The sequence below is a fragment of the Etheostoma cragini genome, chromosome 9 (genome assembly GCF_013103735.1).
Source record: "Etheostoma cragini isolate CJK2018 chromosome 9, CSU_Ecrag_1.0, whole genome shotgun sequence".
Lineage (NCBI taxonomy): Eukaryota > Metazoa > Chordata > Actinopteri > Perciformes > Percidae > Etheostoma > Etheostoma cragini.
The window spans coordinates 18,119,069-18,141,203 of record NC_048415.1 but is presented as its reverse complement, the minus strand read 5'-3'; the positions used below and the strand labels follow the sequence as shown (position 1 = coordinate 18,141,203).

Below are 22,135 nucleotides of genomic sequence, written 5' to 3'. Positions count from 1 at the left end.
TAAGGGCCACCCTGTGTGGCAGTAATGATTCACACTGCACATTTTAATAGAGAATCCCCTGCATCCAATCACGGCATCCTATCGTAGATTAACAGTTAACTTGTCTTTGCGAGCCTGGACAAAGTGCAAAATACTGTCACCAGGACACAAAGTGGCTGTTCTGCAGAGTTACAGACTTTTCAGAGGGATGTTAACCCTGTTGATTGTTTTTTCAAATTATGTATATCTGCATACTTTAAAGTAGTTAAGATGACATCACTGGAGCTATACAGCAAGGTAAGACTGTCTTGGGGGCCAACAATTTGTAGGTCTATAAGAAGAGAGTTGATTAAGATATAAAAGATAATGCTAAAGAGGTTAGCAATATTGGGTTTGCATGACATACCTGTCATGTGCTTCAGCCTTTCCCATCATGTCATGTCAATTTTTTATAAAATGTTTTAGTTTTAGTGAATGATTACTTGTAGAACAAATGGTAGCTCCTGTCTAATATTTTTGTGACCAAATCCTAAAATCTGCATTTTTAAATCCTTATTTCTGTAAACTTGGTGGTCAGTGAATGGGGATTCATTTCTAAAAAATTCTAAAAATAAGCATAATATATATATGTTAGAAGTAGGTAATGGCTAATCCATACGGATAATTTAGAGTAGGATGACCAGTGTTAATTTTTAACACCGTTTAGGAGCCTTTTATGCTGATGGATGACAAATAACTTGTCTGGGTGGGGCCAGGAAGCATACATGTACCTGAACAGTGTTGGGAGAGAAAATTCAAAATGAAGCAAAAATCTCTTCTTTTCTGCACTCTAACCACACCGAGTGTTTTCAACCTGCAGCATCTATTTCACTCTTCACACTCACCTAAAAACAATCTGTTCCTTTGCTAGGGAGCATGTGTGTGGATTCCTGACCCAGATGCAGTTTGGGTGTCAGCCCTGCTCCTCCAGGACTACAGTCCTGGAGAGAAACATCTACTATTACAGCTCTCTAATGGAAAGGTGAGACATGCAGTAACGTTATATTATCCAAATATCGATGTGAATGCTCTAGTATCATGGGCCTCATAATACAGCATAAGCCCCAGTGTTGTCTCTATATTTTCACACAAGATCTCCTAACTTCCTTCTCTATTGGTAGGAGACCCATTATCCAGTGGCGTCCCATTCTGATCTCCCACCGCTGGGGAACCCCGATATCCTGGAGGGGGAAAATGACCTGACAGCTCTCAGCTTCCTTCATGAACCTGCTGTCTTGCACAACCTGCGAGTTAGATTCCTAGACTACAGCAGCATCTATACGTACTGTGGTGAGCAGTGAACGAGCAAAAACAGAGGAGACTTCTAGATCAAATTGGGACGATTGTCTGAAAGTGGGACGTTAGTAACAGACGGCTTTCAGATTTGTACTAGTAGCAACAGGCACCTCCTCGGTGCTTCTGTCTGCATTATTACAGCTCATAATGTCAACTATATTACAGCAAGTCAAAGATTGAGCAAGGGAGGCAACTTCCTCACTGCTACTGGTTGATGTGATTACATTTTACTATAGATCATTTTTGTGTAGTTTTGTCATGAGAAATGTTTTGTTTTACCCGTAAACCCCTACACATTTAGAAAGGTTGTGTGTTTATTTTCACTGTAATCATAAGTGACACATGCTTGGTTTGATTTAAACTTAAAGTAGACAGAGTGAGTTTTAGGAAATTTAAGGGCAGATGAAAATGATTTAGCTATTTCAAAGCTTTCTTTTCCTGTCCCTCCAGGTATTGTGTTAGTGGCCATCAATCCCTATGACCAGCTCCCCATATATGGAGAGGAGGTGATCGATGCTTACAGTGGCCAGGACATGGCCGACATGGAACCTCACATCTTTTCTGTGGCCGAGGAAGCCTACCGCACTATGACCAGGTCAGAGGTCAAAGGCTACGGGGTTACAACAAATTGTATACACTAGAACACATACATACACAGTAAGACTATTTTCCTATGCTGTCTTAGTTATGGGGCACTGCAACAGCACTGATGAACTGTCTCAGCATAACTTCACTGTGTAGGATTTGATGGTGACACTGTCTGTGTGTGTAGGGAGGAGAAAAACCAGTCTATCATCATCAGTGGAGAGTCTGGCTCAGGAAAAACGGTCTCGGCCAAATTCACCATGCGATACTTTGCTGTGGTTGGAGGAGCAGCACAGCAGACCAGTGTGGAGGAGAAGGTTTTGGCTTCCAACCCTATATTGGAGGTGATGGTTAAACACGTTAGTTAATTTTCCTGTCAATTGTGTTTTTTTTTAAGATACAAACAACACATGATTTTGTCTACAGTCGATTGGGAATGCTAAAACCACACGGAATGACAACAGTAGTCGTTTTGGGAAGTACATTGAGATCGGCTTTGGCAGAAAAGGGGACATCATTGGGGCAAACATGAAGACGTATCTGCTGGAGAAGTCAAGGGTTGTCTTCCAAGTAAGCTCTAAAATGAATGAAATTAAACAGTTTTTGCATATAATAACCTTTCGTTTGTCAAGAGGTGACTTTATTATGCATCTGTTCATGAACACTGTTCAATTGTGTGCATGTAAGGCATCAGCAGAGAGGAACTACCACATCTTCTACCAGCTGTGTGCCTCCAGGGAGTTACCTGAGATGAGAGGCCTTAAACTGGGTGAGACTTAATCACAAACAACCCTCTCTGTTTGCTCTCAAATGTCCATTCAAGTTTTTTGTATTATAATGTCCGCTCTGCATGCAGTCTGACTGTGCGTTGTGTTTTTGCTTAAGATGCACCTGAGCATTTCCGCTACACCAGCCAGGGAGGAGAGATGCAGATTCCTGGTACTGATGATCTGTCAGACCTAGAGCGTACTCGCAATGCTTTTACCATCCTGGGTACAGACACACACACACACACACACACACACACACACACACACACACACACACACACACACACACACACACACACACACACACATCAGTGGTGGAAGACGTATGTAGGTTCTCAGTTCTAATGCCACACGTTAAATAAACAATTAAATGTCATGCATTGAAAATGTTACTTATGTTAAAGTATGTAAGTGTCATAAGAAAAATGTAATTAAAGTATGAAAGATAAAAATTCTCAATGCAGAAAAATTCTCACATTCAAGAAGCAGGAAACGATCAAAACAGTTCTATCAATCAACCAATTATAAACAAAATGGATTTTGTGTGCACAAATCTTAATTTGTAAAGTAACTAAAGCTGTCAGATTAATATAGTGGAGTAAACAATAAAATATTTCCTTCTGAAATGTAGTAGAGCAAAAGTAGAAAGTGGCATGAAAGAAAAGACTTGAGTATCACTACCTCAAATATGTACAGTACTTGTGTAAATGTACTTAGTAACATTCCACTACTGATGCATACACAATGATGTTTAAGGATCCACCTCTTCAGGCTCTGGTGAGATTTTTGTGTGACTGGATCATGTCATTGCTTATGAAGGTGTTGGTGTATTTGTTGAAATTGCAGATGTGCAGCCTGACCAACAGATGGAGCTCTTCCGGATCCTGTCAGCTGTTCTGCACCTTGGAAACGTCAACATCCAAGCCAGTGGGAGAAGTTCTGACCGGAGTTATATTGATGTAAGAAATGTATTTCTGATGTAATCTATGTTTCCTCTCACCTATAGTGCCACAGTTCTTCTATAAATATGTCTTTTCTCTCAACTACCATCATATTTCCTTTATCAGTGCATGTATTGTACTGTTACAGGTATGTCTGAGTCTTTTGTTTTTTCCCAGGCAGACGACCACTCTCTGGCTGTCTTCTCCAAGCTGTTAGGAGTGGAAGGACCTCAGATGGCCCACTGGCTGTGTCATCGCAAACTGGCTGTAGGTGGAGAGATGCTGGTCAAACCTGTGTCCGGTCAGCAGGCCATAGAAGCCAGAGATGCACTGGCCAAACACGTTTATGGGCAGATGTTTGCATGGGTAGTCCAGAGGCTCAACTCTGCTCTGCGCACTCAGAGGGGACGGACCAAATCCTTTATAGGCGTACTAGACATCTATGGGTGAGTGATGAGCCTTGTAAAACTGGATACAAATTATTTTTGTGGTCTTATTACACTCCAAAGTGTGTTGTTCATTACCTTTAGTGTGTTGTTACACAGTTGGACTGACCTGAAGTCTTATTTTCTCCGAGCAGGTTCGAGACCTTTGACCGGAACAGTTTTGAACAGTTCTGTATAAATTATGCAAATGAAAAACTGCAACAGCAATTCAACAGGGTAAGTTATGTGACAGGCAGAAGTGTATTATTCTAAACTTAAACTTAAACTCTTCTGGGAATCGGCTCTATTGCCACTGAACTCTGTCATCACAAATTCCTATTGAGTTTGATTTAAGGATAATAATACTACAAATATTGCATCAACAGATGTTTCTTATCATCATTTTCTTTTACACTCCATCTTGTTTTTTTTTAGTTTTGCAAGTTATGGCACATGTTAATGCATGTTTGGAATACTCTTTCTCCCCTACAGTGGTGTGATGTACTTTTTGGGGGCTGAAAAGCTTTCAAAATCATGTTAAATTGTTCAGATTTTAAGGAATAAAGGGCTGTCTTTCTCATACAACATGCAGGAAGACATCTGTGCCTTTCTGTGATGATCGCTTCTTTATAGCCGAGCTTTCCTCACAGTTTTTATCCTCAGGGTGGTCAGGTTGTCTGCCTCCTTGAACTTTCTATATGGTCACTGCATTTCTTTTCTTTGTTTTTTGTATTGTTAAGTTTTACATATGTTTTTGTGTTTGTCTGCAGCATGTGTTCCACTTGGAGCAGGAAGAGTACGTCCGGGAAGAGCTGACCTGGAGTAGGATCGAGTTCAGTGACAATCAGCAGTGCATCAATCTCATAGAGGGACAACTGGGCCTGTTTGATCTTTTAGACGAGGAGTGCAGGGTCAGTCCCCCCCCCCCCCCCCATCTTTTCTTTGTTATTCTTAATTTGATTCGTCTTCTTTATTTGTTACATCTCTCACACACATTTGGTACAATCTTCACTTCACACTAAGTGAAATGTGAAAATGTTCACTGTTATTTTAAGCACTGGATGGTTTTTAATTTTTAAACTCTAGTAATATTCTCCCTCCAAACTCTAGTCTCTGTGATCATTGTCTGTGAGTGTGTTTTTGTCAGATGCCCAAAGGTTCAGATGAGAGCTGGGTGCAGAAGCTGTATGACCAACATCTGACCAAAAAGCCCCACCCTCACTTCCAGAAACCTCGCATGTCCAACAGCGCCTTCGTCGTTCTGCACTTCGCGGACACAGTGAGTGATGAAGGTCAACACATAGTTAAACTGTAGTGAATCTGGGTTAGGACTCTAGTTTGAGTTGTAATATGTTGAAAAAGTCTCTTCTCATGTTTATGTTAATATTATTAACAGTTTTCATTTTTTTTCTCCATCAGGTGCAATATGAATGCAATGGCTTTTTAGGCAAGAATCGAGATACAGTCTTTGAAGAGCTCATTAACATTCTCAAAGCAAGTCAGGTAGATATTTGTTATGTATTCAGTTTCATTTCATTTCTATGTGGCTATGTGATCACTAACTTGTGTCTATGTGTGTTCATGTGTGTGTCAGTCTGAGCTGGTGGCTGAGTTGTTCCATCAGCAGGGAAATGTTTCCTCTGTGGCTAATGGAAGTGTTCGTTCAGGTAAAAGAGCCACCAAAGAACATAAACTGACAGTAGGCTTCCAGGTGAGCGGTTATGGCTTCGTTCTTATGTGAACTTCATTTTTGGTGCAGCAAACACTATTAACACTATGTTTTTGCTGCATGTCAGTTTCGTCAGTCCTTACAGATGCTAATGGACACTCTGAACAGCACCACTCCTCACTATGTCCGCTGTATTAAACCCAACGACCTAAAAGAACCTTTTATGTATGTCTTGGTTTGGCCTATCTTTACAAAATTAAAAGTTAATGCATTTGATTTTGTGTTGCTCCTGACACTAGTGTGTGCACCGAGAAGCCTAATAGCCTTGCTTTGTTAGGTTTGACCCCAGGAGGACAGTCCAGCAACTGAGAGCCTGTGGGGTGCTGGAGACAATTCGCATCAGTGCTGCAGGTTTTCCATCCAGGTACGGAGTACTTCCTAGACATTGAGTGAACTCTGTAAAGCTCTCACACAGTATGAGAACTCTGTCATTAAAGTCAAGTTAGTCAAGTATTAATCTTAAAGGACTACACCAACCATTTGTGGTTAATAGACCATTATGTGTACCTTGTAGAAAATTAGTTCTTAGATTACCTTTTAGGCGGCACTTGTTTCAAATTGTGGTTACATTGTATAGAAATTCACAGACAGTTAAAAAAAACTTGAGATAGATAATCCATGACAATAACAATGTTATTGTCTTTATTTGTTTACTTACTTATTTTCCATTAACTGGGCACCCTGGTGGTTCACCGGGTGGAGCGCATACCATTGAGACTGAGTCCTTGCCGGGGTTGGGGTCTGGCCCAGGGCCCTTGCTGCATTTCTTTCCTTCACTCTCATCTTTCCACTGTGTGACTATCTAACTAAAAGCATGAAGTGCCTAAAAGTACCTTTAAAAAAACATTTCCAGTATCCAGTATTTTGGAGTCAGCCCCTCAACTTATAAACGATAAACAAACATGGATGTTGAGGAAGGAGTAATGTACATTTGTTGCAACAAACCAACTCTCACGTCTCATACGTCCAAGTTTCTTGATGGACCCACATGAAGTTACCGACTGAATGTGTTACCGATTGATAAGAGCATAAAATAGTATGATGTCCAGTAATGTAATATGTGTCTCTTTATCAATACGTTACATGTGTATTTTCCCTACCATTCACTAGAGTCAAATTATATAACCAATTTTTTTTAATTGAATCTAAACAGAAGCTGTTTTCTGTAAGATTTCTGTTGAAAACCTTTGTTTCCAGATGGACCTACGAGGAATTCTTCAGCAGATACCATCTTCTGCTTCGAATTTCTCAGGACCAGGATCAGGCCCAGGGCTCGTGCAGACAAGCCCTGCCTCAGCTCATCCCAGACCCAGACCAGTACTGCTTTGGAAAGACCAAAGTATTTTTCCGGGCCGGTCAGGTGGCTGTTCTGGAGAGGTTGAGAGCTGAGAGGCTGCGTGTTGCTGCTGTGAACATCCAGAGCCGGGTCAGAGGATGGCTGGCACGGATTAGATACACCAGGATCTGCTTGGCTACCGTCACCATACAGAGATACTGCAGAGGCGCTCTGGCCAGACGGTGAGTATAGAAGAAGAAATATACATGTTGCAATGCAATCTTTATCTGTTTTCTAAATATCCTCAGTTCAGTATGTCATTTCTTGAAAGGTTTTTTAGAGAAACTGATTTGTCAATGAAAAAAATGTAATATAATCTTCTTCTTTTTATATATATTTTTTAACATATTAATCACACATTTAGTATAGCTAATGAAGACAGGTTTATTTGTATTTTTATTTCACGTGAGGTACAATGTATTTTACACTGCACAATAATCTGTGGAAACTATTACCAGATCTGTTGTTTTTCTTTATTTATGTAAACTGTATCAATCTCCAACACAAAATTGCCAGACATAGCCCAACACTTTTTTGTTAAAACACTTAGATTTCTTTCCTTGTCACTTTGGCTTCAGCCTGGCCCTGACCCTGCGCTACACCAAGGCTGCTTTAATAATCCAGAAGACCTACCGCATGGTGATGGTCAGACAGCTGTTCCTCATGATCCGACAGGCCACCACCACCATCCAGGCCTTCACCAGGGGCACCATGGCACGCCGCAGATACAGACTGGTCAGCATTTAATTACAGCCTCAATCATCACCTACTTAACAAGGCACTTCTGATCTGTTGTAAACCCTATTCTCCCTCCCCAGTTGGTGGTAGAGCGGGCTGCTGTATTGCTTCAGGCGAGAGTGCGTGGGTGGTTGGCGAGGCAGGCGTACAGGCGAGTACATTCGGCGGTGGTGTTCATGCAGTGCTGCGTGCGCCGCAGGGCTGCCAGGAGAGAGCTGATGAAACTAAAGACGGAGGCCCGCTCAGTGGAGAAGTACAGAATGCTCAACAAGGGCATGGAAGTCAAACTGATGCAGCTGCAGTTGAGGGCAGACCAGGAGGTGTGTGAGGAAGGTTTGATCCTGTGATGGGATCCTTGTTAGCTCTGTAATGTATGTTTCAAGAGTTCGTTTCATTTGTCCAGGCCAGGGAGAGTGCAGCTTTGAGAGAGACCCTGCACGCAGAGCGAGAGGCCACCAGTGCTGAGCTGGTGGCTCTGAGGGCCACGGTACAGAAACTAGAGAGACAGAAACAGGAGAAGCCACAGCCCTGCATTGTCATTAGCGAGAAGAAGGTGGAGGAAAGAAGGAGAGCTGAAGAAAAGGCTTCCCAGGAGATCCTTCAACTCACACAAGTAGGTATACCGACCCAAGAATAATTTGACACGGTGCTGGTGATTGTGTTATTATAAAACATGAAGAATACCAGATGTCTCATAATAAAAAAATGTTTCGCCTGACCAGCTGTTTATTCTCATTCTCTCTTTTTGTCAAGGAGTTAGAAGCCCTACAAAGAGAAAAGGACCGTTTTTGCAAAGATAGAGAGGATCTCTCTGCTCGCTTGTTTGAACAAGAAAAAGCACAAGAAGGTAGGTTCTTTTGACTTTCCAGCATCAAATGTCTGCATAGCTTCAAAGGTAAACCCTTGGTCTTTCTTTCTCCCTTTTTCTTTGTGTGTGTGCAGAGTGTGTGCGTCAGGCTGTGTCTCAGGCGGGTGCATCTCTGAGGGCGGCGCTGGATGAGGAGAGGAGAAAGTATCAGGGTCTCCTGAGAGACTTCACCAGACTGGAGCAGAGATACGACAACCTCAGAGAGATGAGTCTGCTTACTGAGGTTCATAACTACACCAATACACATACTTAAATACTTTTAGAAAAATACTGTTTTGGTCTAAAACTCCATCTTGGATGCTGATGGTATTTTTTTTTCTCCCTCAAAAGAGTACCAAAGGCCACAGAAGGACAGACTCCACCCAGAGTCTGAGCTTGGAGCCTCTCTCTCCCTCCCCCACTGCGTTGTCACCCCAGTCTTTTAACCCACTTTTCCCCTTCCCATCTGCCTTCTCTTCCCCGGAGGAGGTCCGCAGGGTCAGTGTGACTCCTCCCTCGTTGGAGAGGAGAGCCTCAGTGTGGAGCTTGGAAACGCCAATGGTGAGAGAGTGTAGGAGTTGAATACACTCATAGAAGAATATAAAAAAACTTCCCTCAAGTTTGGTGGCAAAAACGTGTCATGAGCATTGAGTTCAATTCAATTTTATTTATAGTATCAATTCATAACAGGCGTTATCTCAAGACACTTTACAGCTAGAGTAGGTCTAGACCACACTTCAGAATTTACAAGGACTCAACAATTCTAGTAGTTTCCTACAGAGCGAGCAATAGTTATGACTATTGACGCTCAGAGCGGGCGCTTTTCCAACTTGCAACATTTGGAACATCCGATCAGGCAATAAAAATGTCACACTGTGTTCATGTGTGTGTTGACAGGATAAGTTGATGGAGAGGATGGATGTGGCGAAAGACCCGGCAGTGAAGATGAAAGGAGAGGACCTGGCTCACGCTTACGATGCTGTACGAGTAGCCAACAAGTTAGTCTGTCACTTGTTTATCAAGTCGCTTCCCCTCCGATTTTATGTTGTGATTTATATTTGTTTTGATGAACTCTGTGATCTTGTTTCATCTCTCCTCTTGTCTGTGTCAGGTTTCTGGAGAGCCAGCTGCGTAGTCAGCGCAGTCAGAGAGAGGAGGAGCTGGAGGCTCTGAGGTGCCAGCTTAGTCAAGCGATCTCTGGTTCTTCCTCTGATGGACAGCGACAGGTAGCAACTTATGAATGCAGTCATCTGTGGTGCAGACTGTGTACAAATTCTAAAGTGTAAATTCTTCACCTGAATTTATTATGCTCCCATCTTCCCAAAAGTCCCTTCCAACTTTTTATCCTAAGCACCATTTCTGTCTCTCAGAATCACTGTGCAGTCTATAAACTAAGAGCCATTAGATTCTGGCTCCTTGTAATCTTGTTAAAAAGTTAAAGCTTTTTCTACCGTTTCCACTGGAAGTCAGTTTGGTTTCCAAGCATCGGTTATAAGCCACAAATCCTGGGAGTGTGTTTGTGTGTAAAGGAACTGCAGGAACTACTCGAGGCCAGAGAGCAAGAGTGTGTCAGATTGAGAAGAGAGCTGAAGGAGCTTAAAAACACAGTCTCACTCAGACGACTCCTGACACAAGGTAAGATTTCATCACAAGCTTAAAATCAGAGCCTATGGTTTATAGAGTGTTCATCACTGTAAAAATGCAATTTGTGAAATATGAAGTTTTCACCTAACATCACATATTTGAAACATGAACTTACTGTATGTTGTTAAATATGATGTTGAAATGTACTTGAGAGCAGATAAGTAAACCCTTTTTACAGAAATATCATCAACAAGTTCTCCCAACAGCTTTCACCCAAGAGACACCCTCCCAACCGAAGCCAGCAACAGTCACTGGTTTGCTGGAATGTAGGAAGAGAGATGAAACCAAGCTCATCAAGAACCTTATCACAGGTGAGACAGTAAACATTGGCAAACACTATCAGGTTTTGGTACATAGATTTGCATCAGGCTACAGTTGATGATTCTTCATAAGTATGTAAGTTCAGTAGTTGAGCTTTTATGTGGAAATTCCACAAAATATTTTGTTCTCTAAACTCGCATGCATTTTTTTAATGTTGACATCGACCTAGAATACAACCCGTTTCACACATGGTGTAAACGCGACATACATTATATTTAAAAGGAAACTTCTCTTGCCCCTCAACTAACATTTAGTTCCCTCATCATTTAACCTGCTGACTATTTTTTTGATTATCCATTAATCATTCAGTCTATTAAATCTCACAAAATAGTGAAATAATGCCACTACACTCCTCAATTATCTGTCTATCTATCTATCTATCTATCTATCTATCTATCTATCTATCTATCTATCTATCTATCTATCTATCTATCTATCTATCTATCTATCTATCATAGTAATTCCTATAAGTTATTTTGACATTTTCATTTGCTTATTGGAAACATCCACCGACCACTGAAATATGAGTATATTGTACTCCGGAATGACATGATTGTCTCCTACAACAGTTTTAAGAGGTCTCTTTAAGTGCTTTGGAAACCCATCTATGGGATGTTGAGACCACAATTTTGTAGCGTTGCCTCTGAGGATGATGTGACACAACTTTAACTTCCACTAACTCTTCTATGGCTGACAAATATGACCTGGCCATGTTCACTCTGCCGTTGCTGCTCTCTGTCTGTGGCCCAGACATCCGTGTGGACAGCGCCCTGTCTCTGCCTCCTGGCCTACCTGCCAGCGTGCTCTTCCTGTGTGTCCGTCAGGCCGACTGCAGCGGAGACCAAACGCACGCCCGCTCGCTCTGTAGCGCTGCTGTCACTGCTATAAAGGCAGCTCTGAAGGTAACCTGAGTCTGCTTGCCGCACCATATGCTTGAGGTTTAATGTGTAAGGGCAGATCACATCATGTCGGGTAGCTTGTCACTAAGAGGGAAGCATTGACAACTGACTTTGAAACCCTTTCAGATGATTGTTTACGCATTGTTTAGTCCAACAATCTGGCCACAGCAAAACCCACATACCTCTCAGATACACACGAGAGCACAATATAACCTTTGATCATCCTATCTCTTCCTGCAGAAACATAGTAACGATGTAGATATGACAGCTCTGTGGCTTAAAAATGCCTTACTGCTGCATGACCTGTTGACCCAGCACTCCCCAAAACAGGTAGGATGAACATGTACAGTATTTATTATTACTTACATCTTATTAACTGAGAGCATCTCTGTTATCTTGCACACAGTCCAGTATCTGATGAATATAATTAATAGAACGTTATCTTTGTAGTAGTTGGGGATTCTTTGATAATAATACATTTTACTACCTGAATGAATGCATGGATAATTACTTTTCAGACACTCGACTCAGACGAACTGGTCCCATTGACGGCTGATCTGAGTGACTTGATCCGCACCCTGAGTGACCTCTGCATCCAGGCCTATCAGCAGCTCCTCTCCATCACTGAAAAACGCCTACAGAACATCATAGGTACCGCTATAATGAAAACAACACTGATTCTATTAATGCTCCCCCATCCTATGTTACCTCCTGCTCCCTCTCTCCCTCAGTCCCTGCTCTGTTGGAGAGCGAGACCATCCCAGGTCTGTCTGGATCGGCAGTTAAATTGGGAACGTCCAGAAAGCGAGCAGGTTCTGACCCCAGGACTGTGGGAGGTGATGCTCCCACAATGGCGGCAGTGCTGAGGGAGCTAGGAGCCCTTCACACCGCTTTGTCCCATCAGGCTCTGCCCCCGTCACAGATGGAGCAGGCCTTCCACCAGCTCACCTACCTCATCTCTGCCTCCGCTCTCAACAGCCTGCTGCTGAGGAAAGACATGTGCTGCTGGAGTCGTGGGATGCAAATACGGTAGAAATTTTCATATGCAACATTTTTCATTTCATATTAATGTATGCAACTTTACGTTTATTACCTCTACCAAGGAGGTTATGTTTTTGTAAAATGTACACTGCATTATTATTGTAAAATAAGCCATGCCTTGTCAGAGGTTTGCATTCTTAGAATGCCCCTCGAGTTTTATATATTTATTGTTATCTGTGAATTGGTTTTCAATTGAATATCCAGAAATTCTACAATATCACTTTTTATTATTATAATTTTTTTTTCTTCTGCATTTTCACCTTTGGGGAGTTGATAATAAAGTTCAGACAGGAAACAAAGGTAGACAATAAAATCTCACTGATGTGTTCAACTGCCAAGTTGTCACATGACATTTTATGCAACACCATAGTATGACTTTTTATTACATTTTGTAACATACTTTACTATGATTTTTTTAAACTTATTTATGACAAGCTATATTATGACATTTATGACATAATTTAATATGACTTTTTATGACATACTTTGATGTGACTTTTCAACTTTTTATGATCTGTTTATGACATTCAGTACTAAGATTCTTTTAAAATCTTTATGACATACTGAACTATACATTTTCTTTAACTTATTTATTAAACTTTTTATGACATAACTCACTATGACCTTTTTGACATTTTTGATAATAATAATAACAATAATAGGTTTTATTTGTTAAGCACTTACAGTTGGAGCAAATCTCAAAGTGCCACAGTTAAGATAATAAAAGCATGGTAAAAACATCAATATAAAATAGAAACAGAAATAGTAGTTAAAAGTCACAAGTTCTCCTAAACAGAAATGTTTTTAGTCCTTTTTTTAAAGTCTTAATAGTTTGAGGTGCCCTCAGAAGGTCGGGGAGGGCATTCCAGATCCAAGGAGCGGCAGAACAGAAAGCCCCATCACCCATGGTGCTGATCTTTGAAGGAGAAGGAGGTGGTTTGAGTTTGTTGAACAGAGGGATTGAGTTGTAGTTAGAGTGTTTCATCCATACCTTTATCTCCTCCAGACAGGCGGTGAGTGTTGAAGACGGAGATGATGTTGGTGAAGTTGCCGAGTTGTGTGTTTCTGAGTTCATGTACAGTTGTGTGTCTTCATGACATAATGACACACAACTGATGAAGGAACCCTTGGTGCTGGGATATTATGATAACTTGAAGTAAATAAGGGGAGGGAGGGTGGCCTCGATTTCCCTGGAATTATAACTGACAGAATAAGAGAGGAAAACTGATTTTAAAGTTTGGATGCACTGATCTGTGGGATTTGTCGTCAACTGAGCTATCATCTGAATGGTACATGTAAATGTATAGTAATCTTATAGAGCGCTTTTCTAGTCTCAACGACTAATCAAAGCGCTTTTACATAGTAAAGGCACCATTCACACGCACTGGGGCCGAGGCTGCTGTACAAGGTGCCACCTGGTCATAAATAAACTCTTTTATGTTGATAATAGATCGATAAAATGAGAAAAAATAATGGGACAAAAAGAAATCAAGGGACATTTAGACTAGATGAAAAATGTGTGATTAATTGCAATTAATTGCGAGTCAACTATGACATTAATGCGATTAATTGTGACTAAATATTTTAGTTGTTTGACAGCACTAAATAATTATAATTTATACTCTTTGTTGATCCCTTATGGGAAAACTGCAATTTACACGCTGTTTAAATTACACACAGGTCTCAAAGACAAAAACATACCCAGGGCCTATACTTACAATAATGGATAGATGAACAGGCTGCAACTGCCCATCCTTCCGGCTACTAGTCCCCCCTCTGTATTTTGGTCCATCAGGGACTTGAACCACCAACCCTCCAGTTCCCAACCAATGCACTACTCACTGAACTACTTTACCTTTTTTTCTACTTGTGATTTTTTTCTTTACTTTTTTGGACATACTATACTATGACTTCTTTGTGACTTTTTTGACATACTGTACTTTGACTTTTTAATCCTTTTTTCAACATAATACACTATGACTTTTTGTGACTTTTTACAACATACTGTACAATGACATTTTTCTTGACATATTATACTATGACTTTTTTCCAACATATAATATTACGAACCTTTTTTGGAGTTTTTTCATTATACTACACTATGACTTTTTAATGCATATTTTGACGTAGTATACTGTGACCTTTTTTCACTTTTTCCGATAAACTGTACTTTGACTTTCTTCAACATACATTTACAGTATGACCATTCTTCTTTTCAACATAATTTTATAATATTAATAATTATAATTTATACTCTTTATTAATCACATATGGGAAAATTACAATTCACACTTGACTAACAATACTATGATTTTTTTCACTTTTTCCGATAAACTGTACTTTGACTTTCTTCAACATACATTTACAGTATGACCATTCTTCTTTTCAACATAATTTTATAATATTAATAATTATAATTTATACTCTTTATTAATCACATATGGGAAAATTACAATTCACACTTGACTAACAATACTATGGATTTTATTGACATACTATGCCATGATTTTTTAAAAACAATTTTCAACATACTATGCCATGTATTTTTTCAACATACTATACAATGACTTTTTTACATTCTATGCTTTAACTTTTTCCAACTATTTTTGACATACTATACTATGACTTTTTTGTGATTTTTTTCAACACACTATTCTAAGACTTTTTATGACTTTATTCGACTAACTATACCGTGACTTTTTATGACTTTATTCAACTAACCATAATTGGACTTTTTTGAAAACTATTGTCAACATACTATGCCAAGAAATTCTTTGACATACTATTCTATGACTTCTTTTGACTTACTTTACTAGGACATTATTACTTTTTTTGATATATTACACTAAGACTTTTTATGACTTTATTTGACTATGCTATGACTTTTTTGACATACTATACTACAACTTTGATTGACATACTGTACTATGACTTTTTTCAACATACTATTTTATGACCTTTTATTACTTTGTTTGACTATATATGACTTTGATTGACACACTATACTTGGACTTTTTTGATATACTAAACTATGACTTTTTTTGACCTACTATACTATGACTTTATGACTTTTTTCGACATACTATGCTGTGATTTTTTAAACCTTTTTTTTACTTACTATTCTATGAATTTTCCATGAGTGTTTTCAACGTACTATGCTATGACTTTTTTGTGAATTTTTTCGACATACTATATTTTTACCTTTTTGTGAATTTTTTCAACATACTATACTATGAATTTTATGACTGTTTTGACGTACTGTACTGTGGATTTTTGTGACTTTATTCAACTAACTACGCTATGACCTTTTTCAACGTACTACTATGATTTTTTTATACATACCATATACTGTACTAAGACTTTTTACAACTTTGATGACATACTATACTAAGATTTTTTAAAACTATTTTTGACATACTACATCATAAAAATTCATATGATATTTTAGTTCAACCTATGACATAATGACTTTTTTCGGCATACTATGACATGACTTTTTATGACTTTCTTCCACCAACTAAACTATGACTTTTTTCAACATACTATACAATGTTTTTTTTTAAACTATAGTCAATATACTATGCCATTTAATTCTTCGACCTACTGCATTATGAATTTATGACTTTTTTCGACATACTATACTACGATTTCTTTCCATCATACTATACTATGACTGTTTATGACTTTATTTGACTAACTTTACTATGACCTATTTTTCAACATACTATACTATGACTTTTTTGTGATTGTCTTCAACATACTATTCTATGACTTTTAATGACTTTTCTGAAATACCATTCTGTGACTTTTTATGACTTTATTTGACTTCCTATACAATGACTTCATTCAACATACTATTCTATGATTTCTTTAAACTATTGTTGACATACTATACCATATACTATACTAAGACTTTGTATGACTTTTTCCATTTACTATACTAAGATTTTTTTAAACTCTTTTTGCCATATTATGCCATGAAATTCTTCAACACACTATTCTACTATTATGACTTTTTTTGACCTACTATACCATGACGTTATGACTTTTTTCAACATACTATGATTTTTTTTCAACATACTAAACTATGACTTTTTACAACTTTATTTGACTAACTATGCTATGACATTTTTTGACATACTATACTATGACATTTTTGAAATACTATACTATGACTTTTTATAACTTTATTTGACAAACTATACTATGACCTTTTGTCAACATACTACACTGTTTATGAATTTTTTGAAATACTATGCTATGACTTGTTTCAACTTACTATTTTATGACTTTTCGGCAACTATTTTCAACGTTCTATACCATGACCTTTTTTTGACATACTATACTTTACTTTTTTTTAAACGTTTTTCTACATTTGACATACTATACTATAACTTTTCTTTTGACCTACTATACTATGACTTTAGGACTGTATTCGTCTGACTATACTATGACTTTTTTCAACATACAATACAATGACTTTTTATGACTTTTTTAGACATTCTATGCTGTGACCTTTTTCAACTTTTTCAACACACTATACCATTATATATACCTCTTTAATTTCATACTATACTAACAAAGAAGGAACGCCACACCGATAAATTTCCTTTTGGAATATTTCTTTTACAGAACACTAAACACATTTCACCTGACCATTTTTAACACTATGACTTCTTTTGAGTGTTTTCAACTTACTACACAGCAACAATTGTTTTTGTTGAATATTTTAATAACAGAAAACAAAACACATTTCACATGACTTTTTTAATGTACTATACAGTGTATTGTTTTGACATACTATACCATGACTTGTTTAGTGATTTTTTCTTTTGGGCATTTAATTCCACAGGACAGATCAAGACATGAAAGGGGAGAGAGAAGGTGAATGACATGCAGCAATGAGCCGCAGGTTTGCAACTGAGCTAACCCGGCCACTAAACTTTGACTTTTTGGTGATTTTTTGTTGTTGTACTATACCATGTTTTTTTTTTACATACAATACTATGACTTTTTTTCAACATATGATACTGTGACCTTTTTTTTTTTTAACAAACTAAACCATGACTTTTTAATGCCCAGTTTGACATAGTATGACATGACATTTTTATTACCTTTTTTCACATACGATACTATGACCTTCTTCAACTTTTTCGACAAACTATGACTTTTTTTTAACATACTTTACTATGACTATTTTAGGAATTGTTGTGACATACAATGTTAACTTATTATGACTTTTTTCAACATGCTATTCTATGACCTTTTTTTGACGTAGTATACTATGACTTTTTATCACCTTTTTTAACATACTACTATGACTTTTTTGACATACTATACGTTTTTGTCAGATTTTTCAACAAACTCCACTATGGGTTTTTATGACTTTTTTTTACATGCTATGACTTTTTATTTTTTATTTGGACATACTACAATATTACATTTTTCACATACCATACTATATCTATTTTATGACATTTTTCAACATAAAAAACTATCAATTTTGACATATTAGACATCTATTCCATGACATGTATGTGAATTTTCTCAACATACTATACATTTTATGAATATGTTGACATATGAATTTGTTCAGCATTTGACTTCTTAATGACTTTTTTGACATATACTATTACCTTTTTTGAAATTTATTCAATATACTATACAATTACTTTTTATTTAATACATTCTACTGTTATTTTTTTATTGTGTACTATACTATATACTATACTATACTATACTACTATACTATATATACTATACTATGACCTATTATGACCTTTTCTGATATACAATATTCTGACTCTTTTTCTAAATACTATGACATTTCATTTGACATTTGACTTTTTCTTTTACTTCTCCTGACATACCATACTATGACTTTTTTGACATTTTAATGACTTACTATCACTAACACTTCTTCATGACATACTATATTGTGACTTTTTGATATTTATATCATGACAAAATAATATATATATTATGACATAATACTACTACTAATAATAATAACAATAATAATTTTATTACTATAAAAAACAATAGGGAACAAAATTCCTGTGAATAGTATATAAAAAATGACATGCTATACTATGACTTTTTATTCTCTCACTTTTTGAAATATCTTCATTACATACTATCTCAATACCTCTTTTGACATTAATATGTACAATAATATGACATTTTATGATACACTATGTTATGGTCTTTTGGTCAATTGAATGACTTATTACACTATGATTTTCTGTGACATTTTTATGACATTTTTATACTCTGATTTTTATACTCTGACTTTTTATATGACACACTAAATACTATGACGTTTTATGACATAGAAAATCGGAAAAAGCAATATCTTTTTATAACATTCTATACTAGGTCTTCTTTATTACTTTTGATGACGTACTAAGATTTCTTCTTACTTTAAAAAAAAACATTTATGACATACTAAGCTATGCTTTTTATGACATACTAGCTTGTATGACGTTTTTATGACCCACTATAATATAACCTTTTTATATGACAATTTATGTTATACTGTAGTACAACTTTTTGTGACATTTTTATCCCTGCGTGTGAATTTGTGCCCAACCCTTTTAGATAAAGTTATATGTCTAAACATATTAGATTATGAATAAGCTTTTGGTTCTCTTGTCCTTTAGCTACAATGTGAGTCTGCTGGAGGAGTGGCTGCGGAGCCGAGGCCTGCAGACAGGGGGCGCTGTGGTCACACTGGAGCCCCTCATCCAGGCGGTTCAGCTGCTGCAGGCTGGGAAAAAGACTGAGTCGGATGCACAGGCCCTTGTTCAGACCTGCACTGCCCTTTCCAGCCAGCAGGTGGGTCTCTATCTGCATCTGGCTTATGGAGAGAGCAAATGTTAGTGCAGGTGAAGGTACATACTGTAACTTCCTGTTGGTATGTGTTCTTCAACAGATAGTGAAGATTCTGACCCTCTACAGTCCCCACAGTGACCTAGATGAAAGAGTCACACTGAATTTTATCCGTACTGTCCAGGTACTTTCTACACTACAGGGGTTTTATGTGTTTAGCAATTTAAATTGGTGTGCATCTCTATGTGAATGATCTGTCTTTGCTCTTCTAGGGGCTTCTTAAAGGCCGTTCTGACGGTCAGCCTCCACAGCTCCTCATGGATGTGAGACGAGTGTTTCCTGTCACATTCCCCTACTTGCCTCCCCCGGCCCTCCATGCTGAGCAGTTAGTCATCCCAGACTGCCTCAAGATCTCTTTTCTACGCAGAGCCTAGAAAAGGATGCCTTGTCTCTTCAGGGCAAATGTACTGTTTTAGCACATTTTAATTCCTTATCTATAGAATGTACTCCTTTGAAAGTAAAATTACTTCCAGATGACGTTGTGAATTTACTTCCTCTCAGATTTGTTTATAGTGGCACTACATTTTGAATCTGTGGATTATCAGTGGCTTAGTCTGTATGCTGTAGAAGGTCAGCTAACAAACTGAAATGGCATGAATGCCAAAATGTTTCTAAAATAAGGCAGTTATGTATTCAAAAATAGTGGTGTATCTAGTGTAGGTGCAGCAATATCTCAATACAATTTGATAAACACAAGTGAGATTAAGCTTATTTCCCATATTTTATTGGAAGCAGAAACACAATGAGACTGCAGTCGCAGTCACCTCCACCCCCAATAAGAACAACCAGAATAAAAAAAAACGCAAAAAATTAGAAACATCTTGTGTATAAAAAAATGTCATGCTAGTACTTTGTACCACTACACATCATCAGTAATGCATATTTATATATTCACAAACATTTAAAAAATAGAAAACAAAAATGAAATATCAAAATAAAAGGAGACATATATTGGCAAATAACATCAAATAATTATGCGTGCTGGCACAATACGTTATTTCTTTTTGTTTTATTGATCCTATCATGCACCTTTTCTTAACGTACAGGACCGGAGTTGCTGTGTATGTGTGTGTGTGTTTGTGTGTGACCTGGTCAGCCAGACCTATTAGATCATGCATGTCTTTCTGCTCTTTGTTTTTTGTGCTTTTTGTTGTGCTGTCAACATTTGTCCTTGTCCTTAGCTTCTGTGTGCATTCCTGTTCCACATCCCAGTCCAACACACAAACTTAGCCTCTGAAGGAGGAGACTAATGTATCATTGTCAACAGCAATAAATAAAGTTTTTTTTTTTTCGTGGCATTTTCAGCTTTGTGATAGTTGTGTACCTGCTATTTAAAAGTTATTAAAAGACAGTGAAGATGTCCCCTTGAATAAAAAGACCTTGGACACACCAGAGAGTGACAACATGTTTAGAATTCCTTTACTTAGATGGCTAGTTTTCCTTTTATAGTCTGTATAACGGTCTATAATGGCAGTTTAAAGGTCAGGTACTAGCAGTGTATTTTTTGTCTCTTAGATTGAGCCTATTTAATGATCAAATTTGTACAAATTGCTTGTTATTTATCTCCAGTGTGTACACGGCCTTCCTGTATCTTTCAATAAGAGCTACATATCCAGATGGGGCACCCACACACACTTAATCCCCAACTGCCCAGTCACCCACAGCAAAAATTCAAGTCTACAAAAGAGCAGCAAACTTCACTTCACATAGTCTGACACGTGTTTGAAACATCCAAGCTATTTACAACGCCCAACGACAGCAATTGATCGCTCTGTTCCAGATTACTTTCCTCTGAAAAGCTGCACAAACAACTTAGTTGCCAATCAGCTCTACTACAGCTGTGATATTTGGCCCATTACGATAGTGACAGCATGTACAACATATCAGACGAACACTTGTGCTGATATAAGATTAATCCACAATGTAAACATTATGTGACTCCTTTGAAAATGATTATTATTCTACATAGATGTTTAAAGATTAGATGCATAGAGTTCAGTTCTTACACCTTGTTTAAAAGAGGGAGCCTGTTATGTTATTTATTAACGATCAAGTGCTTTGGGGCAAAAATATAAAAAAAACAACCAAAACACCCTGTCATTATTTTACTTGGACATTTCTCGCTTGGATGCTTTTTTTTGCAACAAACACACACACCTGTTAGAGATAGATAAACCAATCAATTTTATAAAAAAAGGGCATTCATTAAAATAGAAGTTGAATTAAGAGACATGCTGTAAGAGACAGTCAGTAGTCAAATCAAAACATTTAGTTTTACATGTAATTCATTTAAATGTAGGATGATTTGATGCCTTGGTGTGTAAAAAGAAAGAAAAGATCAGAGTATAAAATGGGTGCATCAAAACCCTGTGCTTCTAAATCTTCACACTACATTTCTAATAAACTGTAGGACTCATTTAAATGTCAGTGCCAGACCTGGTGTGGTCTGGATCTGCAGCCCTTTAACAGAAGTCTGACTTCTGGGCATCAGAGATCAGTGCCGACAGCACCTGCAGCTGGATCAATGGGAGATCATGGGGGGTAGATCATTACTGATTCATGCTCTCCCGGGGTGCAGCATGTGTGGTTTTCATTTGGTAACTACCTCAATGTACGTTACTCGGGTTCTTAGTTATTATGATCTCCTTACATGC

General features: G+C 37.8%; 1 protein-coding gene across 1 annotated transcript; it reads left to right on the top strand.

Moving 5' to 3' along the window:
• Positions 1-113: 113 nt before the first annotated feature.
• si:dkey-110c1.10 (unconventional myosin-Vb) lies at positions 114-20,384 on the top strand. The gene is made up of 35 exons (XM_034882182.1): positions 114-276; positions 890-1,000; positions 1,140-1,308; positions 1,765-1,909; positions 2,087-2,243; positions 2,326-2,469; positions 2,587-2,668; positions 2,785-2,892; positions 3,516-3,628; positions 3,788-4,056; positions 4,191-4,272; positions 4,806-4,946; positions 5,183-5,314; positions 5,455-5,538; positions 5,630-5,746; positions 5,832-5,929; positions 6,042-6,128; positions 6,962-7,282; positions 7,679-7,835; positions 7,919-8,158; positions 8,242-8,451; positions 8,592-8,685; positions 8,781-8,929; positions 9,037-9,246; positions 9,583-9,683; positions 9,797-9,911; positions 10,215-10,320; positions 10,536-10,640; positions 11,401-11,552; positions 11,790-11,879; positions 12,068-12,200; positions 12,281-12,578; positions 19,253-19,427; positions 19,525-19,605; positions 19,694-20,384. The coding sequence occupies exons 1-35, from the start codon at positions 250-252 to the stop codon at positions 19,853-19,855; spliced, it is 4,965 nt and encodes a 1,654-aa protein (XP_034738073.1). The 5' UTR covers positions 114-249; the 3' UTR covers positions 19,856-20,384.
• The last annotated feature ends 1,751 nt before the right edge of the window (positions 20,385-22,135 follow it).